This window comes from Megalops cyprinoides, chromosome 6 (assembly GCF_013368585.1).
Source record: "Megalops cyprinoides isolate fMegCyp1 chromosome 6, fMegCyp1.pri, whole genome shotgun sequence".
NCBI lineage: Eukaryota > Metazoa > Chordata > Actinopteri > Elopiformes > Megalopidae > Megalops > Megalops cyprinoides.
The window spans coordinates 2293102-2311318 of NC_050588.1; the positions used below are offsets into that span (position 1 = coordinate 2293102).

The following is an 18217-nucleotide window of genomic DNA, read 5'->3' on the forward strand; positions in this document are numbered from 1 at the left end:
CTGTGGCCTTTGCACTCATGTTTGTCTTTCCCTCTCCCCACAGTTTCTCTACTTCCTATTGGGCAGGGCTTCTGTGGAGCAATCTCTTCGAATCAGGGGGGCTTCCTCTCTCTCCCAACTCCTTCACTCCCCCGCTCTCTGCTTCTTCTCTCCTCTCCCTCATTCCATTACTTTCTCTCTCTCTCTCTCTCTCTCCCTCTCCCTGCACAGACAGTTAAGGGAGTGCTCTCTGGGACTCATTTTTCAAACCCCTGGCTTGCTTATCGCCAGCCAGATCTACTTTGATCATCAAAGCATGTTTCAAAGCTGAAGCTAAAGTCTGGACCCTGGACTGACAGGAAGCAGGCATTCCCCGACCAACACAGATAAATACCTGAAACTGTGGCCACCTTTCAAACCTGTGGCCTTGGGGGGGATTCTAGACTAGTCCAGTTCCCCATTCCCCCCCGGCTGGTACTGAGCCATTTGCTCTCTCCTGAAATGCTCTCGCAGAGGCCCTACTCCGTGACACCAGGCGGACAGAGGAAAGAGCCACTGCAGTCACATTTCCCTATTTTCCAGACAGGAGAGAACAGCCAGTCAGCCCAGGTGTGGGGGAACAGGGGCTGGCGCTGTTGGGCAAGCAAGGGGGGTGGGGTTTACACAGCAAAGAAAGACGAAATGAAGGGAAAGAGATGGCGATAGGACAGAGAGGTGGAAACCCAAGATAGGCAGTGGGGTGAGCCGGTGGGCACAGGGACAAGAACGCCCATGTGACGATTTCCACTGGCCTATTCTTTGCTGCATTATCCTTGGCAGAAAAAGGGGGGTGGCAGGAGGAATGCCAGGTTGGTGGAAAGTCTGTCGCTGTGGCTGCCAGCCTGAGAGCTCCATCTGAGGCACACACGCCAGCAGATTTTTCCATATGCCACTGCCCAGCAAGCCAAGTTTGTGGCTGCTGCTGAGAGTACGCTGCCATTTGTCACAGACAGCTAAGGTGGGAGATGAGGGGGGGCTCAAGGCCGGATTAACCATTAGGGTAACTGGGCAATTGCCCATGGGCACAAGATCTCTAGAGGGCCCAGCGCACAAGTAAAATCTCTGGTTAGTTTTCTGTTAACAAAACCTGTCTACTTGTGCCGAGCTCACTCATCCAGTGCGACTCCTCAATGAGGTGAAACCCAAACCAAACTGCTGCTGTGCTAGTTTTCAAACTTGATAAACTGGACACAGTAATAATGACTGTTTTGTGGGACTGGGTACTGGGTAGGTTTAAGACAACCAGTGATCATCTACAAAAAAATGACATGGATTTAGTAACTGCTCATGGGCTTTTGTGGTCATTGCACTCATACAGTATGTTGGCACTCTACGAGACCAATTTGCAGAGCTCGAAGAATCAGCACGCTCTTTCAGTACTAGCCAACCAGTTTGACATTTGTCGTGTGAGAAAAAGAAAGAGATTTGCAGACGAGTCTGATGATGACGGCAAAGTAGCTTTTACTGATGGTAGTCTGAGATTTAAGGTTGAAACCTATTATGTCATTATTGACAGGCTCAGTTTGTGCCTGTCCAAATGGATCGATGCCTACATAGATGTGTGTGAACTCTTTGGCGTTTTATTTGAGAGGCACGTGGTGATTGTGATGTGATGTGTCCGACAGACCTGGACAAGTCCTTGGCAGACAAACTTATTCAGTTCAGGCATTTTGTACAGAATGAGACTTTGCCTGCACAGTTGCTGCAAGTTCTTGAGAGTATGGACTTAAGACAACATTTCCGAATGTTTATGTTGTACTATGAATGTTTTTAACGTTGCCTGTCTCGAATTGTGAGGCTGAAAGGTCATTTTCTGTTTTAAAATGAGTTAAAAATGAGCTGAGGACCACAATGTCACAGAGACGGCTTTCTGCCCTTTCCCTCCTGACCATCGAACATGAACTCGTTAAGGGTCTTGATTTTGAGGATATTGTACACCACTTGGCATATTTAAAGTCAAGAAGGAGGCCACTGTAAGATCTGTTTGCTGTTTATTTTGCCAGACTATGCTAATGCTGATGAGTTTTCATACATAACGTGATACGTATTTGTAGTTCTATAAATTTAACAAAGCCAGATTGAACATTTGTACATCTGTTCATCATGCTACTTGTTTGCTACTGTACCAAGTTCTATAGAATGAACAAAGCCTGATTTGTTGTCAGAATTTATCAATAAAATCCACTTGATTATGATTACGTCCACAATGTGCTTACTGTCCGGGGGGAGTTTGGTTGGGGGGCACTTGCATGTTGTTGCCCAGGGGCACAATGAAGTCTTAATACGGCCCTGGGGGGGCTGACGGGCTGAGTTTGACATATCATACACTGCCTCTGTTTCCATGATGCCGTGACAGGTTATGCAGTCTTTAAATACAAAATGGATGCTTTTCATAACACCCATAATCCTGTACATAAGTGCCCAAGGTGTTTCTGAGATCCGGGAGACAGAGGCCGGCCCAAACTTGCAGAAGCCAAGCCTGCTTACTAGATGGCGAAATTTACAGACAACAAAATAATCGGTGGACTTGTGCATGAGCATGTGTTGTGTAAGGGGGTGTGTACCAAGTTCCTAGCAGAAACAAACAACAGATGGAAAATGGAAGTCTACACTGCATGCATCATTCTCATTCATAAGTCAAAGATTCCAATCAATTTCCACATTCTACGTGGCAAGGTCCGCAAGAAAGAGGACCAAGCCAAATAACTTCCCCAGAACAATGAAAGAGACAGACGCATCTGAAACCGAAAGGAAGACTGGAGTGAGAAAGGCCCAGTGCAGCTGAGTCATGTTTTCGAAGGGTGACATTAAAGAAAATGGAGACCACAGACTTTCCACACATCTGGTGCATCAGCTATGTTTGAGGAAATTACACTCTAAGGCTAAAGCTGTGTGTGGCTGTCGCCCTTTACAAATAGACAATAGACGAGAGGTGAACAAAGCTATTCTCAAAGAGCTTGTAATGAACATATGCTATACACAAATATAAATGTTGATGTCATCAATTAATTATTAATTAATAATTAATGCACCTTATAACTGGAAAGGGATATCAGAATAGAAATTCTTATCTGAAATAGCTATACGCATTTGGCCTTCATTAGCTTGTTTAATAGTGAATAAATGACAAGCTAAAATGACATACGATTGAAAAGCCTGTGCTCTCCTGTAACGTAAGCTAACTTATAGGGCTCCATAGTTGTGCATTTCATATCAAGTGAGCAGAGTGAACTTGCACCTTGTTCTCACTGACTGCACTAGGTACTGTCTGTTAAATCAGAGATATTTAGAGCAGCTGTTTGCATTTCTGTTAAATTTCCACAGGTGTAGCTGACCCTAGACCCCTTCCAGCAGGGTCAGACGTCAACCGCCTATAACTCTGTCCCTATTTGCATTGTCAGTGTGGAGATTTGTAACTATCAAAACAACCTTGATACTGATAGAGACTAAACAATTGTTTTACAGCTGCATCATTTGCATATATTGTTCATTTAAATTTTTTGTTTGTTTTTGTTTTTTGTATCTGTAACTCTACCTGGCAGCAACTAAATCACAAGTTATTGGCACTCAGGTGAGCTTCTACAACAACTAACTATTCATCATAAATTAATTTAAATCTGCTTGCTTGACTGGTTGAATGGTAGGTTAGTTAGGCGGGGGACGTCAATATAGGACACTCAACTAGGCCATGTATCTGTAGCTCCAGGCCAGATTCACATGTAGCTGAACTGGGCAAATGTAAACACACAATAGCACAATAACATCATTCAATATTTTCAATAAAATGAGTCGTCTAAGGACAAGGCTACACTTTCACTTGCCAATATTCTCTAATTCTGTATATTTCCTACTGAACACATACCAAGGCCTTCTTGTATGACTGAAAATACACAGTGAAAAATGTCATTGACACTGAAAAAATTCAGGCAAGTCTATCCATAAAACAGACAAAGGCAGTTCAACTCCAGGAAAGAGTACCATCTGCAAAGAACAGGCTATGAGGCTGCTGAAGAGCACCACTAAAGTAAAGCTTTTATACGGTGAAGCATTGAAACTGTTTGTATGCAATGCCACACAATATGGACTACTTCCAGTCCAGTGTCTTGAGATTACAGAGATGTGGCTGTAGGTTAAAGTGTATGAAGTCACGAAAAACCTAAAAAAGGGTCCAAAGTGTTAGGGTAGTTAGCGAACAAGACACTCACGGTTGGCACAGCTTGACTAGATCCTGGTCTGTGGTGCCGGGGTGAAGACCTCGTATGTACAAGTTGGTTTTGCTCAGCTGCTCGCTTCCCCCACTGCTACTGTTGCTGCTGCTGTTGGTGTTGGGACTGGGGGGCGCCATCTGCTGGCTGGAGGACACATAGGCCTGCTGAAGAAAGAAGTAAAGGTTGGGTTACAACATGCTGTATCTACTGTTGCACAATTACAGGTCTTGATGCTAAAGCATCTTACTGCTTGGTATAAACACAGAAATAAAGGTTTGACAAAAATGGTTTGAAACAAGCCATTTTATTACTATTCTAATATTCTGACCTAATTCACACCCATGGGCTATTAGCCAATCACATACAGTAGCATGTATGTGCTATTGTATGTGCTTACAGACACATGAGCAGTACATACATTTGAGTAATGCAGGCAACGTTTCTGCTTACTGGCTGAACACAGATCTACGGGTGGGAACCAATGGCAGAAAAAAATAGTTGTCTTTTTATTCTTATTTATTAATTGAATATAAACTAAAATATCTACACTGATGAGCCAAAACATTATGGCCACCTGCCTAATATGCTGTTGGTCCTCCGTGTGCCACCAAAACAGCGCTGACCCACCAAGGCATAGACTCTATAAGATCCCTGAAGGTGTCCTGTGGTACCTGGTAACAAAACATTAGCAGCAGATCCTTCAAGTCCTGTAAGTTGCGAGGTGGACCTGCCATGGATCAGACTTGTCGGTCCAGCACATCCCACAGATGCTCAATCAGATTGAGATCTGGAGAATTTGGAGGCCAGGGCAACACCTTGAACACTTCATCATGTTCCACAAACCATTCCCGAACAATGTGTGCAGTGTGGCAGGGCGCATTATCCTGGTGAAAGAGGCCACTGCCATCAGGGAATACCATTGCCATGAAGGGGTGTACCCATTCTTCAACAATGTTTAGGTAGGCGGCACATGTCAAAATGACGTCCACATGAATAGCCTGACCCAGGGTTTCCCAGCAGAACATTGCCCAGAGCATCACACTCCTTCCACCTTGGAAGGAGTCTTCCCACAGTGCATCCTGGTGCCATCAGTTCCCCAGGTAAATGGCGCACATGTACACGGCCATCCACGTGAAGAAAAAAGAAAAAAGAAAACGGGACTCATCGGACCAGACGACCTTCTTCCACTGCTCCAAGGTTCAGTTATGACGCTTGCGTGCCCATTGTAGGCACTTTCGACGGTGGACAGGGGTCATCATGGGCACTCTCACCGTTCTGCACTACGCACCCCCATGGGCACTCTCACCGTTCTGCGCTACGCAGCCCCATACGCAGCACAGTGTGATGCACTGTGTGCTGTGACACATTCCTCCCGTAACCGTCATTAAAATTTTCTGTGACTTGTGCCACAGTAGACGTTCTCTCAGTTCGGACCAGATGGGATAGCTTTCGTTGCCTTTGTGCATCGATGAGCCTCGGGCGCCCAATACCCGGTGCTGGTTTGTGGTTTGTCCCTCCTTGGACCACTGTTGGTAAGTACTTACCACTGCTGACCGGGAGCAGCGCTGACCCCACAAGCCTTGCCATTTCAGAGATGCTCTGACCCAGTCATCTGGCCATAACAATTTGGCCCTTGTCAAAGTCACTCAGGTCTTTATTCCTGCCCATTTCTCTTGCATAAAACACATTGACTGCAAGAACTGATTGTTCACTTACCATCTAATCTACCCAGACCTTGACATATGCCCTTGTTTGGAGATGATGAATGTTATTCAGTTCACCTGTGAGTAGTCATAATGTTTTGGCTCATCGGTGTAAACTATATGTTGTCACAAGAACTCTACTATTAACTGGAAGGCATGAACAGGTGCAATTGTATATTATTACATATGTTAATGGTGAGAAACTATTGAAGTTAACATAATTACATTTTTCAGACTGATTAGTATCTGTAAATTATATGAGTGATAGAAGAGCAATCAGATCTCTTTTGTTGTTGTTTTAACTGAGTTCTGTGGGTTCCTGTATATTTAAGAATTTTAAACACTGAGCGGAGGCATTACAAGAATGAGTTTTTTGCTGCACACTAAAATAATGATACTGGTCTGTTACGGGAATCTCCATTTAATGTTCCTGCAGAGCGCTTTGCATTTAAAAGACACTGCAAAACTAGTCACACTACCCCTGTATGAAAGAGATTGGCATTTCAATGTGATTGTTAGTGAGTGAGCAAATTTAGTTAATCTAAAATGACAGTTTCCAGCCATTTTCTGTGGGGAAAATTTTGTACATGTAACTATGTTTAATCAGACCTTGTTGCTTAAAAACTAGATCTGTCTATCAATTAAAAAAAATAACTAATTAATCACATGGCAGACTGTGATTAATCTCGATTAACTACCACTAAAAACATTTTTTTTGGCTGATGTGTCACTTTAAATGAAACAATGAAAAGATAAAGTGTTGTAAACATGAAAAAAGAATATACATTACAAAGGAGGGGTATTTTTATGTCTTTATTCACAAAGCATTCACAAAAATTTTGAGTTGGACCTGTACTAACAGTTTTGTTCAGTGGCTTTGGAATAATCAAACTTGTATGGAAACATACAAGATGTGTTTTTTTTTTTTTCAAAATGTAGTTAGTTTGTTTGAACAGAACAGAGCAAATTAGACATTGAACTCATTAGACCTTTACTAATGCACAAAATTGCTTTGAATAGAAAAGTGTGTGTGTGTGTGTGTGAGAGAGAGAGAGGGGGGGGAGTAGGTGTGCATGTTTTATGTCTTTTTAACAATCAAACTTAAAAATTCAAATAATTTGGTTTGAAATGATTTGATGTGCAGCCTTACAAAATTGCACTGAATCGAAGTGTGTGTGTGAGAGAGAGAGTGTGTGTCTCTATTAACAATCCAAACTTAAACAAACTTAAACATGTGTGTGCGCGTGTGTGTGTGTGTGTGTGAGAGAGAGAGAGGGGGGGGAGTAGGTGTGCATGTTTTATGTCTTTTTAACAATCAAACTTAAAAATTCAAATAATTTGGTTTGAAATGATTTGATGTGCAGCCTTACAAAATTGCACTGAATCGAAGTGTGTGTGTGAGAGAGAGAGTGTGTGTCTCTATTAACAATCCAAACTTAAACAAACTTAAACATGTGTGTGCGCGTGTGTGTGTGTGTGTGTGAGAGAGAGAGAGGGGGGGGAGTAGGTGTGCATGTTTTATGTCTTTTTAACAATCAAACTTAAAAATTCAAATAATTTGGTTTGAAATGATTTGATGTGCAGCCTTACAAAATTGCACTGAATCGAAGTGTGTGTGTGAGAGAGAGAGTGTGTGTCTCTATTAACAATCCAAACTTAAACAAACTTAAACATGTGTGTGCGCGTGTGTGTGTGTGTGCGTGTGTGTGTGTGAGAGAGAGAGAGAGAAAAAGTACGCCTGTGTGTTTTATGTTTTTTACCAATCAAATTTAAACATACAACATTTGATGCACAACTTTACGATTTGACGCACAACTTTACAAAATTTCTTTGAATAGCACAGTGTGTGTATGCGTCTGTTTGTGAGTATGTGTGAGTGAGGTGAGTGAGTGAAAGAGCGAGAGAGAGAGCGTGTGTGTGTGTGTGTGTGTGTGTGTGTGTGTGTGTGTGTGTGTGTGTGTGTGTGTGCGCGCGTCTGTCTCTATCATGTCTATTACATCTCCTGATGCACAACCTTACAAAATTGGTCCATTTTACTTACTGCTTTTTTAGCCATTTGCTAAGACAGACTAACTTATTTACATTATCAGAATGTAAAGCTGACCTTATTTTGTACAGTGTTGCCAGCAAGCAAGAAGAGTCTTTCACACGGCACTGTGGAGGCAGGAGTGGCTAGGCATTTTTTAGCCAAGAGAGACAGCTTCTCATGGGTTTCTGTGTGAGTCGACCACCATCACAGAGGGCACTCATTAATTCCTATGCAGGGCTCAGCTCTGTACCGCTCTAGAGCTCTATCAGCCACTGTCTCCTCATCCGAGTCGTCGGATCTCATCAGGAGAAGCGCCATCTTCTTTTTTGGAGGTTCACCTTTTGTAGTTGTTTTTGGAGAGGAGCTGCCTGGTGATTTTCTTTGTAGCATTCTCTTGAGCCTTGTTCAGACCTCCTCTCTTTCCCCTTTTGGTAGGCTCTTCAAGTCCTTAAATCTTGGGTCAAGACGTGTTGCAAGTGTCAGTCATTAAGTGTTTGTATTTGCTTGGCGGGAGGCCAGGTCCTCTTTGACAGCCGTCTTAAATCTAACCACATAGGCTGGGTCATCGTCAGATATATCCATGGCACGATGCAGGTGGCATGAGACATACTTCTCTCCTCCCAAGAGCTCAGTCACATTTCTGCTGCAGAAGAACAATGATTAAAGATTAACTTTAATCAATATTCTTTCAGTCATTAATTTTACAATTTGCTTAAATGTAAACCAATTTCTTTCTATTAAAACTATCAATTTAATTGGAAAGTATAATTTATTTCCATATTATTTATACTAATAGCATACTCATCAAAACGTACGTGGCCTTACCTGCAGGGTTCAAGAAGGTTCTCCAGCTTCTGTAGTTTTTCCTTGTTCCAGCGTTGTCAGCATGGTTAACTTGTGGTTCTGTCGGTCCAAAGTAGCCTTCACTGCTGCCTGGTTCTTCAGGAGTCAGTTTACTATTATAACAGTTGAATTCCAACGTGTTGGAACATCTTGGATGAGTGGCTCAGGCTGTTGTCCAATGGCCGCTTGTTGTTTTTGTAAATCTGCTGTATTTGCAGGGCTTTATTTGAAATGTCCCACTATCTTACGGCACTTAGCTAAAACACTGACAAAACCACTGTCGCCAAGAGACACAGTGATCGCCCTCTGTAAAATATAGGCGATGCAGGGTATATGTTCAAAAGGAAGCAGTCCCGTAGCAGAGATCACATTGCATGCGCTGCCCGTGCCTATGGTAGTGATTTTTTCCTGAATCTCCCAATTCTGTGCTACTGTCAGGAACTGTTGGGCACACGCTTCTGCGAAGTGCCTCTCCTCTGTTTTCATAACAGTTAATGCAAAAGACCTACATTCCCACTGCTTATCGATTAAATGTGCTGTTACACCCAGATAATTGGAGTTACTGACAGAAGTCCAGTGGTCTCCTGTCAGTGCAATATACTGTGCTTGAGCCAACACATCCTCTTTTTCCGTTTTTTGATTTTCATACAGTTCGTGAATTTTCCTTACAATGGTACCTCAAGAAGGTGGCTTGAAGTGGGGGTCAGATGATAAAATTCTGGTAACTTCTGCCAGTCCCTTGTCTTCAACCATGTTAATGGGTCTACAGTCCATGGCAATCTATTTTGTAATCACACAAGTCAATTTATCCTAGGTGGACTTTGCCATTGGCCGCAATTTGCCATTGGCCGCAACTGAATAATTTTTAATTTATATATTAATAACATACAAAGTTCATGAAACAGAAAAATCAATACTTAAATCAATATTTGGTATGCCCACCCTTGGCTTTCAAAACAAAAAAGGTACTCTGTACTCGGGAGGTAGGTTTTTCCAAGCATCTTGGAGAACTCGCCACAGTTCTTCTATGGATTTTGGCTGTTTCAATTCTTCAATTTTCTTCATGTAACCCCAGACTGACTCAATGATGTTGAGATCAGGGCTTTGTGGGGGCTACACCATCTGTTGCAGGACTCCTTGTTCCTCTTTTTGGTGAAGATTTTTATGAAGATGATTTTTAGAAGTTTTTTATGACTCTGGCTGTATGTTTGGGGTCATTGTCATGCTGCAGAATGAATTTAGGACCAGTCAGACGCCTCCCTGATGGTAGTGTATGATGGATAAGGATCTGCTTGTATTTCTCAGCATTGAGGAGACCACTAATTCTGACCAAATCCCCAACTCCATTTGCAGCAATGCAGCCCCAAACCTGCAAGGAACCTCCACCATACTTTACTGTTGCCTGCAGACACTCATCCTTGTAGCGTTCCCCAGCCCTTTGACGAACAAACTGCCTTCTTCTAGAGCCAAACATTTCAAATTTGGACTCATCAGTCCAGAGCACCTGCTGCCATTGTGCTGCATCCCAGGTCTTGTGTTTTTGTGCATAGATGAGTCACTTGGCTTTGTTTCCATGTCTGAGGAATGGCTTTTTGGCTGCAACTTCTGACCAGACTTCTCCGGACTGTAGATGGATATATCAGGGTCCCTGTGGTTGCTGCCAGCTCTGAGCTGATGGCACTGCTTGACATCTTCCGAGTGCGGAGGGACATCAACTTGACATATCGTTCATCTGCTGAACTAAGTTTCCTTGGCCAACCACTGCGCTTCTGGTCCTCAACATTGCTTTCTTTGTGCTTCTTCAGAAACGCTTGGATAGCACATCTGGAAACACCTGTCTGCCTCGAAATTTCTGCCTGTGATAGACCTTCCTGATGCAGGATGACCACCTTGTGTCTTGTGTCTATGCTCATCCTTGTCCTTGTTCAGCAACCTCACCTTTTTAGTATGGCTGATCCTCACCCAGTTTTATTCCCTCTACACAGGTGTTTCTGTTTCAGTTAATAATTGTGGTTAAACCTGCTTATGCTGCTAATGATTACCACCTGTTTTGTTTAGTTGTTTGGTATAGTTGTTTTATCATGCATTGGAGTATATGCCTACCAAAAAGGTTGGGAGGGTCTGGAAGGTTTTGTGTTAGTTTGCCACTTTCTTTCTTAATTTAGTCTTAGTGGCACATTTCACTGTTTTCAAAAGAAATGTTTGGAAATCTAAAATGGAAATATATTTGTTATTGACACACTAATGGAGAAGCTAGATTAAATGATTACCATCATTTACACCAAAGCATGCCTAACTGCAGAGAAATGAAGCAACTGCCTGTCCAATGCGTGAGTATCCAGATAAATAAAGGTTATACTGTTTGGCACGCTTTAAGCCATTTTATTAATCACACATTACAGCCAATCTTTCCTTTTGTCTGCCATCTCCTCCATGCAGGATGATGCACATGGGAACATTTACATGTGTTTTATGTGTCTTTAACCTTGAAGTGACTGCAGTATATTGTTTCTCGAAAACTCTTCAGAAAGGAACAAATCTCCTTCATATCTATAAATGGCTGTGGTTTTGGACACACTTTCAGGGCAGCAGGAATCTGGACAACATGTGTGAGACCTCCAAAACATTGAGTTTGTTCTGTGCAGACCCATGCTGATTTATGAATCTGTTATAGTATGCAAAATTGCCACATTCAACACCTCCATATCAACACTCACAAACACTAAGGAGAAGCCGAGCTGCCTGATGAACTACAGCCCAGGACTCTAATGAAAGATGTCAATGGGGGTGACTACACCTTCATATGTCATGCTGTTCACAACTTTGAGGACACTTTCCTACACTTTCCTACACACTTCCTACACACACTGACCAGCACAAACTGATTCTTGTCTTGGAAACAGGGTAAACCATTGACCAAAACACTGAAACACTGCTTCTCTGTCTCCAGCTCAAAAACTCTGATATTCCCTCTGCAACATTCAGTGTTCAGTAACGCAACATCCCATAAGGTAAAAAAGCTACACCATTGGTAATAACGGGCTTCATAATAGACCTAGTCTCCTTAATGTGGATCTTAGCCAGAGAATTCTAATGAGTGATCTGTAGCTGCAGTGGCAAATGATTAAATCTCTGGGCCAAACACAACATCCAAAAGTTCAGCTGAGCTTTTAATGGTCAGACAATTCCCTCTCTTGCTTTGTATCAGATCAGCCATGACTTTGAAACCATCTGCAAGCCAGCATGACTTTGAAATGGCCCACAACATTCACAAAAAAAGCTAAAATTTTTGGGGTCAGCTGGACCCAGGATGGGTCCAAGGTGGCCTCATTGTTGTGTATGTTAACTTTAACTTCAATAGCAATCAGAGAGATTGGGTATGAGACAGACTGTGAGCTGCACAATACAAATGATCAAAAAACTACAAAACGCATGTAGCTGTAGCCACTGAGTAAGAGACAATGGCTGTCAAGTCCCAAACAGAATGCTTTCTTGTTATGTTATACTACAATTACTGCTCATAAACTTGATGAAAATAATTGACCGCTCCAAAAGCATTTACCACCAGACTTTCTAGCAGCCTTATAGAACAGTAACTATGGCAAATAAGAACATTCTGCACAACTAACTAAAACATGTTTTCCTTCATCATTGAAAATGAAGAGAAAACACATTTTCCAAAACAGCATATTTAGAGTGATGCAGAAAGCATGGATAACTTAACAGTTATAGTCCTCACATGTCATCATTCCCCAACTGAAGATAAGCCAGTGCATCTCATTAACAAATTAGCACGCTCCAGAGCAACAAAGCTTGTAACCCACACCTCCGGCAGTGACGCCGGTCGCCTACAAGCCCCCTTTTGTGTGGCTACATCGGGGCGCTTTTTTCTTTTCCAATTTATTCCTCATCAGAGGTTCGGAGGAGGGTGAAATATTTAATTATAAGAGGCTGCGCCATCCACCCACAGAGGGACAATGGGGGAATTGGTCAGGAGCCGCGAGGTCACAGAGCAGAGCCCCATGTGTTTGGGAACACGTCAGTGGGGGGGAAACAACAAGCTCCATCTCACCAATTAGACCCCCCTCCGACTGCACTCTGTTTTTTCCTTTAATCATGCCACACCCCCTCACCGCTCCCCTCTCCTACCCACCCCCCTCTCTGGCAGCCTGTATCAGTGGCCCTCTCTTCCAGAAGCACAGCAGCAGTATATTCCGAGCATTTCCCCAGATCCCCCCGAGTCCGAGCCAGCATGCTGGTGACACCTCTTCATGCCACCATCCCGACATCGCCAAGTGGCCCTGTCCCTGTCAGTTGCATGCGGATCCCCCGGTGATGCCTGCCTACCTGCTGACACCCCCCCCCCCCCCCCCCCCCCCATCACATGAACAGTATGTCATCGCTGCTGCCTTAGCAGAAAGCAACAGGAAGCTTCCTGACAGCTCCGTCATTTCATACACACCATTTTTACATTGCAGTACTCAAGCATACATTACACACCATCCATTGGAGATGACTTGGCAGGGATGTACTCCAAAAGCAAACTCTCTCTCTTATCTGTGCTTAAAAGAGAATCCATTCATATGTCTCTATTTGTGCAGCCTCCCTCTCGACTGCACTCCCTGTAACAGTCAGAGTTCCAGTATACCCCTACTGCAAACCCAACAGGGCAACAGTGGTCTGACTAATTGGAGTCAAAACTTGTTACAGAAGATGCTAATCCTTGTCATGTGCTTGCTAGTCTTATTACCAATACTCTTCTGGATGGGGGAACACTGATCGCTGCACACCATAACACCTGCCTCCCCCAACGCTCAAGACACACACACCAGACGTGCATGTACTCAGACAGAACAACATGGAACAAGCACCCATCAGTCGATGATTACATTTACATTATTGTAATTTAGCAAACACTCCTAACCAGAGCGACTGACAAATTAAGGTTAAGTACAACAGCAGCGCCCCAGCAGGGAATAGAACCAGCAGCCTTTCAGTTACGAGCCCTACTCCTTACCAATCACTCTGCTTCTAGAGCACTGCTCATAATTCCCATGGCACTTTCTATGGCTGGAGAGCACAGGAGAAATATTAAAAGCAGCTTCTGCCTGCTGATCACAGCATTGCTGTGGAAATGCTGCTGGTTTCACCAATCCACATCAAAAACATTGACGTCACCTTTTCTCCCATCCAATCTGGCCTCAGAACCAGTTTCCTGTGTGGGTTGCATTTTTAAGGAACTATTCACTGCTGTCACACACTCATTGTAAGGCTTTCCAAAAGCATGTGAGGATGTGAGGATCTTCCCATGCCTTTCTCACTGCTTTGTTCTGCTTTTTCATGCCCTCCACTTCAAGTGGGGCCTTCAATTTCCTGATGCCTCACCTCTTCTGGACCTGGTGGAGCCTTATTGGGTACAATGGCTGGGTCAAATAAAACATCACTGTAGCACTTTCAGTCAATGTGCACTAAACAGTCTACACATTCAAAATGCTGAACACAGTCTATACAAAATGCTACTCAAAAGGGCCTAGGGATGCTCTCTGAAATTTCTGACTGGAATTTAAATTAAGTATAAAGTATGCACGCATATTTGAACCCAGAACCTTGAGCAAATATTTAGTCACATGGGCCATGCACACATTTTGTGTCCCAAGGCTGGTTTATAAACCTTAGGTACATCCAACAAAACATGGTTTTCTTAAGTAAGCATAGACTTAAAGCATGATCTGATAGGACTCTTCTTGTTGCAATTGCTGGACAGGCACAGTCCTCTGATTAGAAAGGGTTGCAGGTTTGACTCCCAGATGGACCACTGCCATTGAACTGCTCCAGTTTACATACAGCCATATGAATGGTTGTCAAATGTTAGCTTTATCTACAGTACATCTAGTGCATATTAACTTTGAGTTAGTGGCTCCAACAGTCAACGTGCTTGTTCCAAGCACAGACTGACCCCTCTGCCTTTGTTGTAGAATAGACAGAAGCCCTTCCTTCCCATGGCACTTTCCTTCTGTCGCCCACGTTTGCAATGGCATCAAGGCCCCAGAAAGGTGACCCCAAGAGCTCAGTACATGCATGTGTACCAGTGGCAGCGGGTGAGCTGGAAACAGGGGAAGCACAAACACTACCTTTAAATCTATCATTACTTTCAACCTGTCCCCCTTTATCGATTTAAATTACGTTGACACATGACACATCACAGCTTTTGTGAGGTCTGTGTTCTAAACATTATTGTTCATTGCACTCCTAACTCCATTGCACAACCTAACCTAAAAGTTTATTCTCAGTAATTTAAATTGATTTAACTAAATTTAGCTCCGTTTTGTAATTTGAATTTTGTAACACAAGAAAGCTATAATGTGAAACATTTAAGAGAAAGCTTGGGGATTACTTGCCACTTAATTATTCAAATTGCCATCCTTGTTAATTAAACGATCTCATGCTGTAGGTTTCGCAATAGCACACAAATTTCAGACAATCTGCAGTGTTTTCATTTATTCTAATTATGACATTGGTGTCAATTATTCTGTGAATTATTTGTTTTATTGTTAATCAAGGAGGATAAAGGGGAACACGTTGAAAGTAATGATAGATTAGTATCTAGTAATAATTAAAAGGTAGTGTTTGGGCTTCCCCTGTTTCCAGCACACCTGTCGTCACTGGTGTGTATGTACCTGGCCTGGGGAGGCACAAACTGTTACAAAACGTGGCTGCAGCACAGCTTGATCAAAACCAGACTCCATGTGCTTGTAGTGCTATTTGTCAGGCACTTCATAATTGCTATGTACAATCCTCTGTGCATGTGTGAAAGCTGGGAGCGTGTCACAGGGCAGTTCCCACAGGTCTGAAACCTGAGTTGCAAACCCTTCAACCTACCAGGTACAGATGCACACATGCTGGCAGACTATCTGGAGGCCCATCCCTCCACCCTTCTGCCTCTCTCCCCGGCCCTGGTGTTTCACCTTGAAGTGATCTTCAGTGTGGTCCGCTGTCCTGTCCCCTAAGGCAATTTCAGACATCATCCCCCCCAAACAGCCCTTTCACAAACCGCTTGTGGCCTCCATGGACTGGCCAAATCGCAGTGTGCTCGTGTTAGATGGCAAACCACAAACAGTTCTCCTCTGCTCCGATTTCATTAATCATTGACAGAATGTGGGGTCACACACACTTCCAGACAATCCCAACCTTTCTTAAAGCAGCCTCTGTTTTAAGTATTTCCATTTAGCATAGTCACTCATATTCTGTTCGAGAAACCCTCAGGAAAAACACAAGGCTCACAATTTCAGGGCAGTTACATGGTCAGCATCATCATCACATGAGCAGCTATTGTGTCCAGGAAGCTTCAAAGAGGAAAAGTTGATCTGAAAACCAATTGGTGCCTTTACCTAAGCATTGCCATTTAACATAGGGATGTAATACAAGCAGTTGTCAATAAGTATTTAAAAAAGATTCAGAGAAATTGATTTGCTGGAAAGACTAATCACGCACCAAGTAGGCGTAACTATGAACATCAGTGATTGGCTGGAAGAGCAGGTGTGGATCCACCTCCACTGGAGTTTCCGCTGTGTGTTTAGCCACTCTTAATAATCTCGCTCGTCCAGGGTAGAGTTCATCATTTACCAATAAAAAAGGGGTAGTTCCACATGTCCAAAAAAGTCACTGAAACTGAGACCAGTCAGGGTTGTGTGCATTGGCAAAAGCTTTAAACTCATCTCTGTTGTGTTCTTTTTAAAAATGCAGGATGGATTTTTTTTCTTTCCAAAGACTGTTGCAGAGGCATACCTGCCACATATCATTGTAACTTGTGGTCTGATTGTGGTTCCATTTGCTTGCAGTTTTAAGAGCATGGAAATGCAGAAAATACTTTTTGTATTTGAAGTTTCCCTTCCTATACACTCCATTCGATTACTAAGATGAAGGCAGGAAAATTTCATAAATAAACATTTCTCTAACTGTTTAAATTTCTCTCTCATTCCCTATTCTGTCTCTGTTAACCGTCAGCGAATATGTCTTTCCCAGAGATGGCACTCATTGAGGGGGGATTTCTGGCCATTGTATTTCAGCCCCTCCGATCGCAGTGCAAACAAGGTGAAGCGCAGCCTGCAGTTGGAGGTGTTGCCAGATGCCGGCCCAGGCATGCCCCTGGAGCACCTCGTTACCATTCGCCTCACGACTCCCCCTCTAATGCCCTGATGTTGCACTCTCATTTTGTCTATTGCTCCCAGTATCCCACAACACACCTTATTAAAACCCTCCCGGACAGTGCCATTAGTACAATGGATGATCCAGCCAACTTGCATGCCATGCTTCAGATTCACAGAAACTCATGCAAGGGCAGTGCATTACTGCTCACCTCTAATGAAGCCACAGTTATACTTTGCAGGAGAGGAAAGTTTTGCAGGTGGTGAGTGGCTGTGAGTGGGCAAGTCCACATGCACATCATAAAAAGTCACCTCTGCCTGGGGTCATGACACAAGTCCTTGACACCAAGAGCAGACAAAAGTCTGGAAAACATAGGGTCTGCTGGTGCACTGAAGCCATCGTGTGCAAATCAAGACAAACCATGTCCCCTCCACACACACACCCCCCTGCTTCACCACAGCACACGTGATTAGGTTAAGTTAGGCACAGAATGCCACCTACACTGCTGTACTGCCCGTATTAATATACCAGCACACACTGCACAACATGGCATCAAATCCAGATGGCCAAGCAGTTTACCATTTAACCAAGCACACTGGAGCTTGAGGGGTGGAGACTGCTGCTTGAAGACCATGCGGAGGAGGTGCACTCTAAAAACTAATACACTGGCTCAACTTAAAAAAATTAAGATAACAATTTGCATGGATCTTTTTATGTAATTCCAATTTAGCTGTTATTGAGTAAACCCCATGAGACTTTTATAGTACAACCAGCATGATTTGCTTTGCCCTCTAAAAGCTTAATTAAGTCAAACCAACTTAATTTTAATGAAAAAGTTTTTGGTGATATTAAGCAGTGTCCCTTTACGCTCTAACTGTGTGATGAGCTCTTCCATCTCCTGGAGTAATATTATCTTGCTCCCGCTTCTTTTTTTACAAACAATGTTTCAATGAATCAATAAAGAAACATACCATAAAACTAGTGCACAGGGGACAATACACAAAGTACTTTCTTTTGCTTCTAACATCAAATACAGCAAATGGGGTTCTCATTTTGAAACGATGATTCTGCTATTACGCAACTTCATAACCTAACTTTCATTAAGCATCAGCAGAACCAGAAAAACACACACAAGCACCATGTTCTCTAGGGAACTACATACAGTCAAAAGGGAACACAGTCACACTCATGGTGGGTAAAATAACAGTCCATTGCTGCAAAGCATGCTGGGAAGCTCCGCCCACTACCCCAACACACTACACAACTCTACA

The 18217-nt window shown here is 43.1% G+C and overlaps 1 protein-coding gene across 2 annotated transcripts in view; it reads right to left on the bottom strand.

Moving 5' to 3' along the window:
- Positions 1 to 18217, bottom strand: part of LOC118779674 (RNA-binding motif, single-stranded-interacting protein 2-like) — a 54046-nt gene that overhangs the window by 22774 nt on the left and 13055 nt on the right. Inside the window, exon 2 of one of the 2 annotated variants that reach the window (XM_036531860.1) lies at positions 4224 to 4387. In XM_036531860.1, coding sequence (XP_036387753.1) covers positions 4224 to 4387 — 164 coding nt within the window. Of the gene's footprint in view, positions 1 to 4223; positions 4391 to 18217 lie in introns of both variants that reach the window. The other variant, XM_036531859.1, reaches the window with a different exon arrangement.